Source organism: Poeciliopsis prolifica, unplaced genomic scaffold (assembly GCF_027474105.1).
Source record: "Poeciliopsis prolifica strain line A6 unplaced genomic scaffold, Auburn_PproV2 SCAFFOLD023, whole genome shotgun sequence".
In the NCBI taxonomy this organism is placed as follows: Eukaryota; Metazoa; Chordata; class Actinopteri; order Cyprinodontiformes; family Poeciliidae; genus Poeciliopsis; species Poeciliopsis prolifica.
The window spans coordinates 5,121,960-5,135,402 of record NW_026562398.1 but is presented as its reverse complement, the minus strand read 5'-3'; the positions used below and the strand labels follow the sequence as shown (position 1 = coordinate 5,135,402).

Here is a 13,443-nt window from a genome sequence, read left to right as displayed (position 1 = left end):
ACACTCATCATCAACAGGTACTCTGGCCCAGTTGGATCAGGTTTCCCCTCTTTACTGGATTGTGCTGCATTTGCATTTTTATAGCTCAGTCCTGAACAGTTGGAGGTTTTAAATGGAGCTTTGAGGTTTTTGTTTAGGTTTTTGTTATTATTGCTTTTACTCTCACATCGCAACTTAAAAATTTTCAAATAATTTCATTAAATAAAATTTATATGACCATGTTTGTTTTTTTTTTTTAAAGGAAGATGACCTCTAGATTTTTTTCAGAGTACTTAAATGTTTAAATCATGCTTGCATCATCTGTTTGGCCCATGGAGCAAGTCCCGATTCGATCTCAGACAACCCCCGCACAGACTATCGGTCCAACATTTGTTCTGTTTTGAACTGTTCTCATTAATTTGTGTGTGGCTGTGTTTCCTGGCAGACGTGGACGAATGCTCGGAAGGCAATGGTGGGTGCCAGCAGATTTGTGTCAACATGATGGGCAGCTATGAGTGCCGCTGCAGAGAAGGATTCCTCCTGAGTGACAACCAGCATACATGCATCCAGCGGCCTAAAGGTGAATCACCTGCACACATGCTTTAGACAGCTCGTATATTTATTCCCTGACAATTTTCTTCTTTTCTTTTCTTTTTTTTTTTTTTTTTTTGGTCACACTTAATTTGTAAGATATACATAGTCATACCAAAACACAGTTTTCAGATTTAATTTAATAAATGAGAAGAGCGATCTAAACCAACCTGGTCTTATGTGAAATTGCTGACTAAACAACAGCCTATCTGAGATTTGACAAAAAAAACATAGTCCCAGAAAACTCTCTAAACTTTTGGGGAAATATTTTACAGTGTAGCAAGACCAAAATTAAACATTCTGAAACTTGTGGGTCCTGAATGCAAATCGAACTCAACGCTTTTGAGTGTGATGTTGTGGGGCTGCTTTCCTGCTACAGGACCTAGAAAATTTGCCAAATTACTTGAATCCATAACTCTTCTTCTTTTACTACAACATTCTGAAGGAAAGTGTTTGGCCATAGGTTTGTGACCTAAAGGTTAGGCAGACTTGGGTTGTGCAGCAGAACAATGATTCAAAGCATACCACCGCAGAAGAGATAAAAACGGAAAGTTTTTCTGTGGCCTAGTCAAAGTCTTGACTGTGATGTGAATGTTAGCCCATTTAAACCCAAATTTTTCCCAGACATGAATATATTAAAATCAGATGTCATTGATTGCTCTTTGAACTAATCAAGGTGAAATAATTTTAAAAATTGTGGAAAAATATATTAAAATGTGTGTATTTTCTTAAAAAGGAAGAAATTTGGAATTGGAAGAATATGGTATGTATTTAAATAAGCACACCAAGTTCAAATGTATTGTCCCACCTTCTGTGACTGTCAACATGTTTACACATCCTGCTCACACACCAAACCAATTTTTGTAAATGCAAAGGTAACAAGACACTTTAAAGATGATGTGCACCAAAAATCTTTGTTGTACGTTTATTTAAACTTACATTGCTAGCCTCTTCTTTAGGAGGTTTGTGGCAGTCTTCCTCTTGCCAAGGTGCAACCAAGATATAAACAGCTCTATTCATGTGATAATTTACTCTAAACATGTGATACTGCATGACTATTATCCAAAAACTCTAAACTTTCAATATCTGCTGAACATTAACTGAAAATTTAATTGGTAAGCTTCTTAGAGTCCTTGGAAGTAAAATTAATTTCTTGGTCACTACTGTGACCAGTGGGTTTAGATGTTCGATAGATAGCCTTGCACTTCAACAGCACTGTGGTTTCATTTTTGGGTATCGGATCTTGCCCTTACTGTACAGTTTGCTCAAAAATGATTACGATACATTTTAAGATAATGATGCTGTCAAGTCTTTATGTAACTAGCAGATATTCGAGAATAAATGAAGGGCAGGATTAGCCCTAACAAGCCTAAGAAGTTAAAACAGTTAGGTCGCCACTCTTCAAAGAGAAGACATGAAAAGAGCGGGGGAACAGGGATAAATCTTTTTGTTTTCCACTCCCCTTTTCAAATTGAACCTATCTAGCACTGGGCTGCTTTTCAAGTTATCTGTGGTATGAGCGTGGCCTGCGGGGGGAAACTGCGAACAGTGAAAACAATTAAAGGTGTAGCCCAGGGCAGACACACCTCTTGTTTATAGAGCGTTCCTGTGGGATGGAGACGTGACAGGGAAGGAGCCAACTTGCTCTGAGGCTTGCTTGCCACACATAGCAGCGCCACAGACATGCAGACGGTTTTAATGTCAATCGAAGTTGTCAGGAAATGTCTTTGGTGGCTATGAAGCGCTGGATTGCACAGAGCCTGTAACAGCTCTACACTAGATCTTTTTGTTGCTTTCTTATTAAGAGATTTAGAGACTTTTTATTGTTTCTGCCAATCTTTGTGATACACATTTTTTAAAAAAAGACATATATATATGTGGTAAGTGTGGTTTTTAAAAGGCCAATAAGTTGTGTTGTAGGTTTGACATTTAAGAATGAAAGAGGATTATAAATTGTCAGCAAACAAAGTCTCCACTTGCATCAGCTGGTTGTGCTGCTGGATCAAATTGATCAAGCTGCAATTTGGGGCCCCAAAAAATCAATCTAGGGGCCACAAATGGCGCCCGGATATGGTATGCAGTCTGAAAACCTTTAGCCATTCATCCGTCCGTCCATATTATGTATTTACAAAATTCACTCAAGAAACCTGAAAACTTTGGCAATTGAAGGCTGTAGAAGTGTGAAAATTTGACAAGTAAAAATTGCAGAAATGCTGTTTTTGTGTTTTGTCTCGTTTTTTGCTGCCCTATGCAACTTTGCTCAGAGCTTTCAGTGTTGCTCAGAGCTTTCAGTGTTGCAGTGAAGCAGCAGACTTAATGAACAGCTGTAATCACCGTCAGAAAGTTTGTTCATTCGAGGAATCATTATCCAGCGAAGGCTTTTACAACTCCTCAGTTCCATCAGACTAAGCAGTGTTGTGGACGTCCTTTTTGTCTAAATCTCACACAGTTCTTCCTGTTCTGTAAACCCCAGACTTACACAGCAAGATTCGAGTGTCTTTTCACTTCAGTCTTTTTCATCTGTCTCGTGTGTTTTCTCAGCGAAGTACTCGTATGGAGACTCATTACATCGAGATGCTCATGATTCCCCCGTATGATGAAATGAGGATCTTGGAAGTTTAATTTATGAGCTCCATCTGGCTTACTGAAGTGTCAATGTTTACATTTCATAAATGCTGTGTGTGTGGTTTTTTTTTTCTTTTTTGAGTGGACTGGAAAGCTTGACCATGAAATTTCAAGTCTTTCCACACATCAGCGCTATCAGAAACCGATTTAGAGCAGTCGTCTGATTTTGCCAAGTTCCTCCAGTCTTTCGTCTGTTTATGTTCATGATAAATGTCCCAAGTTCCTGTTAATATTCCATTTTAATATTCATTTTGTCCTTATTGCTCCCAGATGAGAGACATTGAATTCAAAAGATTAAAGCTGCCATAAATCTGCAAACTTCCTGTCCTCATCAGATAGGCGCCTATTTATTGTTTCCTTATTTTTGAAAGACCAAGAGACAGAGCAACCACTCATCTGCTTATTATTACCGCTCTTATTACAACAGTGTGTGCCTGAAGGATAATGGAAGTGGTTAGGAAGTGACTTTGTAGAGTTATTGGGCAACATCCCCTCAAGAATTGCTCCAAATATATAAAACAACAACAAAATATATAAAACAAAGTGAGAAGACACTAAAAAATGAGTAAATGTTTAATCCCCTCACTCAGGTCAATTTTAAATGGAACCATTGGTGCATCCTGCCAGCCCACGTCTTAAAAAGCAGAGCCTGGGTTGTAGTTTGATTATGAAGTTTCGTGTCATCATTAAAAAGACATCAGCTTCCCATTTCTTCCAGTAATAGCTCAGGTGTTCCATCTGCAACATGCGCTGGTCTTTCTGGGTGCAGTTCAGATCTGGTCATAGAAGCGCCTGCTGCCTCGGTTCAGTTTCTCCTGCTGATACTGAGCCACTGCTTGGAGGGAGCCGGTGCCAATTAGGCAGCAGGGGTCTTTCAGCCTCCCGGCTAATGACAAGACTGCTGCTGGCCTGTCCCTTATTATACCCACACCTCCCCCTCTCCTCAGCAGGACAACTTTGGCCAAATGAGTTTCTCCACCGTGTAGCTGGCCAAAAATGTAACAGTCCATTTATTCACTTCAAACATCCCCAACCTAGGAATTAGGCTTTCACAAAAGTCAAGGTGCTTAGCAGTTAAAAGGAATGCAATTTGGATCAGGGAGGGTTCCTCCGCTTTACATTTGATTTATTTTCACTTTTATTCAGGACGACAACAGAGACATTTGTGCTTGAGATGAAATCCAGAACATTGAGACTCAGACATTTTAGGTTTAGTCAGCTGACATATCCATAATGTCGGTCCTATTTCTTTTTGAAAAACCAGGCAATAACCTGAAGTGTGCACTGATGCAAGTCACTTATGGTGACTTATGGGTTCAGTTCATTTGCTTTTAGTTGTGAGTGCTGAAAAAGAAAACATACTCAGGTCAGCTGCGTCATAAAAAACACATGCTTCGTATTTTAAAAGGATTCAAAAGGGAGGAGAAAATATTCTAGACATTTGTTCAAATTGTCGATTTAATCTGGGTTTGTTCTGCTGCAACTCCTTGCCTTCAGACTCTTTAACCTTTTCCACATTTTTTAATACCACTACTACAAAGGGTATATTTTCTATGTATTTCATATGACATACTAACCTAAAGTATAGTTTTGAAGTAAAACCAAAAGGAAACTTTTTTTTTTTTTTTTTTTTTTTTACAAATAAAAAAACTAAAATCTAGAAGGTTGTGTTATGATTGAACCCCTGTACTCTGGTTCCCCAAAGTTGAGACATGAGTTGAAGTCCTAAACTTTAAATTCAAGGAGAAAACAAATACCTTATCCAATTATGTAATTTGATCAGAGTAAAATAATTTTGATATTAATGAATTATTTTAAATTGTACTTTATCCACAAGAACTCATAAAAATTGTCTAAAAGCTGTGCTGATGTTGTTTTTAACTGAAATTTTAAACAAAAGAAAAACAAAACAAAGCATCCCATAAATTAAGAAATGTGGACTGATCCATAATAAAAAATACACATGAAATAAAATAATTGACACAGTGCAATTCAAAATTATACAAGTAACACAAGATAATTAAAATAAAGGCTAAAATGATTTCAAATTTTATATTAATAGTATTGAACTGTTAAGAGTAATTTTTGTGGTAAAGGTTAATATTAAAGACATAACTGTAGCGTTGCTAACTCTACTCTGTCCCTCTGTCTTACAGCATTTTTGCATTGAGTCCATCTCCTTAAACAATGGCCACACATTAATATCAGCTCTGGCAACCTGTACATAACATCGATGCAGCCGCAGGCAGCACTTGCATTGCTCTCTCCAGGGTTATTTACTCCTGTCTGCATTTAACATCTTAGTGAATATCATGAGAGTCCCACTGCTGAGCAGTCTACCTACTTTTTGCACGATGCTGCGCTTCACTTTGCTTTTTTCGAACTTTACGCTCATGTCCTGGAAAAAGGCATGGCTCCTTCACTTTTATTGCAGCTTAGAGTAAAAAAATTTTAGAATCCTGGAGGTTGGATAGGAGTGTAAATCATTTTTTCAGATTTGGAATATGTATAATTTCTCATCAATTTCACAATAGTGTTCTCCTATGTGTAGGTCTATTGCCAAAATATTCCAAAAAAGTGCATTGATTTTTGCTATTGTAAAAGAAAACCTGAAAAGGTTCAAGAACGTCGGTGTCTATTACACTTAAAATTACTCAACTAGATACAGTCCGACTTAACAGTTTTTGCAGTCTGTGATGCAACAAGTGCATGGGAAAGCCGATGCTTTTGCCCTGTGGGAGGGTTTTTTTTATTAATCTGCAGGCTTGTGCAAACTGGATTTTAAAGCAGAAAGTTGCCTGAAAATGAAAAGATAAGATTTGGTTCACACATAATATGATTTTAATAAGTGACTGACTGGTTACACAAGACACCTCATCTCTGCGCAGACCTCATTGCCAAACAGAGCAGCTAAAAGAAGTCAGAGGAAATAACCGCTTGCTAAGATGTTGGGTCCTCCTGGATCAAACTTGCTCTCACAACTAATCAGTATGGCAAAAGGGAAGGTTTCTTTGTGAGCAAAGCTCCAGAGCAGCCACAAAGACTCTGTAATGTGATCATCGGGCTGGTTTAAACTAATTCAGGAAAAAAAAAAATTTGATTACATAAGCCTCAGGGCTTTAGATTCAGCTTTTGTTGCTGAAGGAAGCTTTAATAGATCAGCATACTGAGATCTTTAAAGTTTCCAGAAATAAGAATGTCATTCAGTACCCTCCACGCATACTGGTTCCTCTAATGACGATGTGCAAAAGCCTGAAAATAAAGTCTGTTTCTAATGCAGTATCATTATCTAAAAAATATACGATTCTGTCTTTTTTTTTTTGTGTCTCTTTATTCAGTGTGAAAAAACCCACTGTAATAGTTTGACACAATACATGTAAATTAGGCTTTTTTTTATGTGTAAGTAGCTTAACTGAGGATCTGGGATTCTTTAATTGGTGAGTCATAACATCCTGAGAAGGCCATGGTTTAAAATAGAAATTGTGCAAAAACTTTACACTTCCACATCTCTACTGTTAGAGAACTGCTAAAATAAAATAAAAGTGAGGTTGGACAGGAATTGAAGTTTATCCTGCCACTTTGGGCAGGATGTTAAGCAGGGTAAAATAATCTGAAAAGCTCACTGTTGGAGAACTGCAGCAAACGGTGGCATTTGGAGTTTGCCAAGTATTCATAACAACCTTTAATTGCTACTACATGTCTACAACTTGTTTCTCAACTGTGCCTATAAATGTCTGCCATTTGTTAAATACTACTGGGGAATTTAGCTGCTGAGTGCTTCGGCAACAAACTCCAGGTGGATCAAGCATAAAACAAAGGTCGAATACCGTAATTTCCGGACTATAAACTGCTACTGCTGCACACTTTAAACACTTCAATGCGGCTAATATACGGATTTTTACCAGGTTTTGAATGTTGAAAGAGGACGGCACAGCCTCAAGAGCAAATTTGCCCTGACACAAAAGTAACACTGAGAGCAACAATGAAAGAGAGACAATGAAGACCACAATTTTAGTGGGTTTTGTCCCAGGAAGTCATTGATTGCTTCCTGTATTTTTTTTTTCATAGCATCCATGATCCAGGCACTGTTCATATGTACCATATGCATCACTTATGGTACATATTTGTTTAAGTTACTGGTACGTATTCATTTAAGAATAAAAATAATCTTTTTTTTTAAATATGTCGGTATGCCATCGTTGACACCTGGAACTTATAGACAAGTGTGGGCTAAATGTGTTTTTTTTCCCCTTATCAAAGTTAATTACAGTCAGATATGATCAGTAGCTCTAAAATTACATTATGTGACAAAGCATATTTTTGTAATTTCCTTTAGATTAATATTATTTATCTCCTGTAATAAGAGATGTTTAATGTAAATCAGGTCAACTAAAAATGGGTCATCATTCGATCTACTTTGTTAAAAATGCAACCATTTAATAAATGAAAATTTTCTCCTTTTGATGATCACCTGGCCATCTTTGTTTCTTGTATCGCTAGACGCACAGGCTTATGAGTATTTATACATTCTCTTACAATCATAAAGAGTAATGTTTTAAAAAAAAATTCTCTCTCTAAATGATGTAATTTTAGCAAAAATATGGAGTTGTATAACGTATCAACATCAAGTTATCCACCAAGTGTGCTACACATGTCTATAATTATTTTCTCCGAACGTAGCCTCATTTCCCCCTTTTTTTCACTCGATTGTGGATTTAAGTGTTGCTTTTATGTACACTCCTCACACCAGGAAATAAAACTCTGCTGCTATTCCAGCCACATTTAATAGTCTTTCAGAAGGATTTTTCCCCTTTTGTGCAACAAATCTCTCAACACAATGGGCATAATTACACACATGATCACTTGTACAGACACACACCTTTGTAATTTAATCTCCAGTGTAATCCTGCTGGAGGCAAGCTGACATGCTCTTCATTGACATTTAGATGAAGACGAGCGTGTTGACTTCGGAGGACATCGGTTCTTTGTTGTCTCGTGAAGCAAGAAGTTTTCCATTAAGTGCGAAAAAATCCACAACTCCTAGGCGCATTATATTCTAAATTAGAGTTCCCGGTGCAACATTCCTCCTGTGTAAAATCACGCCCTGGATCTGAGAACCCTGCTTTATTGTTGTTTTTCTTATTTGAAAATGTAATGTCCGTGTAGTAGACAGATTCACGTTGTAATGTCGTGAGGTAATGTGCTGATAAATGAGCGCTTTCAATTATTCCAGTGATGCAATGGTTGAGCTGTGGGCTGCCAAATAAAATGCTTGTAGGATGATTTGATTTACTTTTTGTTCATATATTGCACTGTCGTTTCCCATTGTGCTGGAGCCAGTAGGGTTCTCATATGTTCCCCCTGTTGGTTGTCAATAAGCCTGCCCTCCTGCCTGCTTGTCTGTGCATTGGCCACAGAAATGTTTTTACAAGTGCAGAAGTCACTGCTCCATTGCTCTGCAGCCCAACCGTATAACCAGGCTCTTTTCCTATTCTGGGGAAGTGGAGCAAGGGCTTTGAGCTGCAGACACAGCGAAGTGACACGTGAGGCTTTTTTGTCCCCTTTGGATTTGTCTTCGTTCTTCTTTTATCGCTGTATATGTCTTTTCAGCATAATCTGCCCTCACCCTCCCTCTTTGTCCAGCCTTTGCTCAGTTCCCGTGCCCCCAGTATTTTCACCCTCATCCTTCAACAAATATACATCAGTAGCTGAAGCTTTTTCAAATGTTTGCAGCCTTACTGCTGAATTCTCCTCACCTCATTTGAGACTGGAATCCCTTTTTTTCATTGCTTTCTTCAAGGCCATCCCTAAGCTGGCCAGCCCTACGTGGGCTTGCTGATTTTAAGAGTGCTGGAGGGGTTTTTCCACCAATACTTGGCTGCTATGTCTTCAATCAAAGTGCTAGACTGAGCTTTGGAGAAACAAATACTTAGATTTTTTGGGGGGGAGAATGATCTGTGCAATACCAACCAGCGTCTCATACAGTTTTTATGTCTGTGTTAAACAAGGTGGGCATCCTGGTTGTGCTCTGTTTTCCTGTCTTTCGTGTTCAGAGGGTGCTGGGCTCCTTTGGGATTGCACAGTGAGGTCACCTTGAGAGAACAGGAGGAAGAGTGAAGCAGAGAGGGGGAACATACCCAGTAGGTGCTGCACAACTATCTGTGACACAGATGGGCAGAATCTTACTGTGCTTGCAACATGCATATATTATGCAAATGCACCTGGGTTAACATTATATGTCAATGCTCTTTTGCACAGATGTAGGACCTTACAATGTTTTCAAAGTAAAACACAGGACATGCACACTAATAAGTTTTTAACAACCAGTGACATGTTTGTGAGAGCTAACAGAGTTAAATATACATGTATTTTGAAGTTGGATAATTCAAGAGTGTATGTAAAATGTTGTGACCTGGAGACTAGTTGGGAAACTGTCCACTTGCAGATGTCCTTTAAGTTTTAGACTCCCACAAGTTGTATGGGTCCCACTATAAGATTATTCTCCTGATTTCTGTTCCTACAATCTTAAGGATCATTGAGATGGTGCTAAAGATAATTTCCTGTGATATTCCCCCTGTGTGTGATGTCCTAAGAATGATATTGTCATCTTGGAAGAACATGTAGACCAAGAAATGTGAGTTTGGGTCTCATCAGACATTGGGGCCTCCTTCAACAAATTTGTTGTAGTTTTCTACATCTACATGGTTTGTAGCAAACGTGAGTTTGTTTTTTTCAGCTCTCTTTCATAAATGACAGTTTTGAGGAGTATGTGACTAATTGTTGTCTGGATTCCTCAGATTCTCCTACCAAAGCTGTGTGTCACTGCAGAAATTTTCCATAAGATGATGAAACTTAGGATATTGTCGGATTACCTAAATCTGGGTTAGAATTCATAACTTTATTCCTGACCTGTCTGGTGTAAACCTTTTTTTTTAGTCTTTGGTCTTTGTGTTGCTGTGTTTTCTCTGATGTTCTCAAATATTTGATGCCTTCAGAGAAAAACTTATTTTATACTGAGATGATATTCCTGAAATGTTTTTTTATTTGGTGGTTTAAGAGTAAATGGGGCTAAATTCAAATACACACCATACATTTCCAGGTTTTGGTCTGTTTGTAATCTGAAAAAATGCGGAAACCCTAAACTCTTCTGAGCATTATGCAAGAAACTTAAATTGATTCTTTGGAAACAAACAGAATCAAATAAAAAACTTTGACAGTGGCTTGTTTAGTGTGGTTGCCAGCTGTCTTTTCCATTCTCTGGTTGTTGGAATGGATCCTTTCTGGAAAAAGGGGTGAGAATGAGGTGTCTCAACAAGGCGTTTGGGACAATCACAACCAAAACTGAACAGTAGCACTCAGATGGCTTTCCTCAACTGTATGAACTGACTTTGTGGGGAGGAGTTAATCCCTCAACCAGCTCTTTGCCCTGCCTGACCATCTGCTTGGTGGCGGAGCTCAAAGCAGTCCAGATATTTTTCCCTTTCTCTTTTGCATGCGCTGAAATTTTTATCCTCCCATTAAAACTTTTAAGGGCCCATTATCTAAGAGGAAGGAATGCTGCTTTAATAGTGTGGTGACTCCATTCTTGGGCCCCTTCTTTTCAGTTTGTATCCACCCAACTCTTGGTGGCGGCTTAAAGTTCTTCTGCTAAGAGGCGAACGTCTCCACTCTGAGCTGCATGACAGCAGATTGGCTCAGACCATCACCCATCCTTTCACCGGCCCATGCTCTCAAAAGCAGACTACTAACCCTTGACATGCCTTCCACCACTCCAGCTCCTTTGTTTCAGTTTCCATTCTGCATGGTTCTCATATTCAAGAGATCTTGCAGCTTTGGTCTTAAGAATTCATGCTTCCTTTGGTTCTTTTGTCGGAGGATTGAAGGAGTTACTGTTTTACCTGTTGTTAATTTATCTCCTCTTGCACAGTTTCTAGTTCCCTGTTGAATAGTTCTCTTTTTAAATGTCATGTTTTCATTAGCTATGAGTGTAAAATCGTCATTAATATAAATATAGGCTCTCAAATCTTTATTCTGTGTCAAATTAATCTATATGATCTGTTTCACTTGGTGAAATCCTTCCTAAACAACAGCTAAATCGTTTCTTAACCATGACCAACCGCTTTGACGTCTTTCAGTCTCGTGAAAGAGTCTTATGTTCACCACAGTACTGAGACTGCCCTTGTCAAACTGTTCAATGACATCCACATAAATACAGACTGTGGAAGAACCACAGTGTCGGTTCTGTTGGACCTCAGCGCAGCTTTTGGCATGGCTGACCTCGACATAGTACTGAATCAGCTGGAGAGCTGGAGAACTCTCTGGTACAGAAATGGTTTGAGTCTTACCTAAAGAACAAGCTTCTCTGTTTGGACAGAAGTCACATATGGGGTATCCCAAAGTTCAATTCTGGGACCCCTCCTATTTAATATTTACATGCTCCCACTAGCCCAGGTCATAACAAGCTACTTAAATAACTACACTGATTATACATAGCTCAATCATTGAACAGCTGCTTAGGACAGATAAATGTGTGGAGGTGACATGGCTTTCTCCAGGTGAACAAAAACAAAACTGAAGTTAGTATTTTTGAACTGAGAGAGGAATAATTTAGAATCAGCACAGTGCTTCAACTGCAGCTAGAATCTAGCTGTAATGTCCCAAATTCTGGTTGTGGTCAACTTTCAGAGTCACATAAAGGCAGTTACAAAGTCGACAAACATTTCCAGGATTAAATAATTAAACCAACAAGATCTAGAGAAACTTGTCCCTGTGTTTATCTTTAATTGTCTGTCTTCACAGGTCCGCTTAAAAAAATCAGGTGGTTGAAGCTGATCCAGAAAACTGCTGATGATGTTCTCACTAACAACAGGACACATCTAAAGTCCTTACACTGGCTCCCTGTAGCTCAAAGAATGGACTTGAAGTACCGATTTACAGGGATGTGGTTTATTAATCACCGAATGACTTATCACCAAAATACATAAAAAAAATTGCCTTAACCCTTCAAAACCATCAGGTCAATCAAAATTTTAAATGTCCATGGAAGATTGTGGGTATTAAATTATGAATACAAAATGTTATTTTTGGCAACCTAAAATAAAAATATATTTCTAATATCACCACGTTGGGGCATTTAAACATTACAAGCAACCACAAAATTATTTTACTTCATACATTTAAAATGCAAATTTCTTTTTAAAAAGGCAAGACAGAAGTTGTATTAGCTAAGAACAAACAAACAAAAAATCACCCAGCGTGCTCACCACCAACAAGTGGAAAGAAATTCACCACCATCTACTGCTAAGAACTGCACATATGCTGTCACACACACACACATCCACACATCTGCAATTTAGGGAGCAGATTTCCGCCCCAAATAACCTCCGCCCACAATCCCATGGGGGTAGCACGCTGAGTGAGTAAAGGAGGGAGTTACCCAACCAAAACTAGAACAGTCACACAATTAACCAGGAAACAAAACGGCAGCCGATTACATCCACCCACAGAAGATGGTCAAGGGCTTCCATTGATGATGACACCCTATCAACTGCAAACCATGCCCACTGGTAATCTACAAACCAGATTTAATGTTTCCTACTAGCAAAAGAGAAATTCATCATAGCCAAGTAGATGCCTACTTGACAAAATAACACCATTTTGGCTGAAAATCCAGTGCAGATGCCTCACAGCTGCAAAGTGAACTGGTAAGAAAAAAAAAGAACATCCAGTGTACAGCTGCTTTTAAAGAGGTTGATCCATCCATCTATTTTCTAACACCCTTTTAGGGTCGGGAGGGGTGCTGGTGCCTATAATTACGACTGGCTCAAAGTCACAACAAAACGGGAGACCGTGCAGTGGTTAAAGTGCATGAAAGGGAATATTTATTAACAAAAGCAACAATGGATTGTGGATGTCAGTATCAGTGGTGCAATTCGAATGCTTGGATGTGAGTGCATATGGAAGTGTTGAGGTGCAAAAACAGACACTCAGATGTGCAAAAGGAGGAGAGCTGAGGCCTGGCAACAAAACACCACAAGCGGCACAGTGGACGGGGATGGTTCAAATACTCTGTGCTCTAGATCAACGGATCAGAAACACCTGCAAAGGGGAAGAGCACCAACACCTGCAGCCCCGCCCTTAAGGCCCAGGGCCATAACACTATCTCCAGGAAGACATTTCGGGCAAGAGGTCACCAGTCTGTCGCAGGGCAACACAGAGACAGACAGGATAAACGACCACTCACACACA

At 38.9% G+C, this 13,443-nt stretch overlaps 1 protein-coding gene across 2 annotated transcripts in view; it reads left to right on the top strand.

Annotated features, from left to right (window-relative positions):
* scube3 (signal peptide, CUB domain, EGF-like 3) overlaps positions 1-13,443 on the top strand; it is a 101,694-nt gene that overhangs the window by 45,869 nt on the left and 42,382 nt on the right. For both annotated transcript variants that reach the window (XM_055046212.1, XM_055046211.1), the window contains exon 4: positions 425-559. In XM_055046212.1, coding sequence (XP_054902187.1) covers positions 425-559 — 135 coding nt within the window. The remainder of the gene's footprint in view (positions 1-424; positions 560-13,443) is intronic.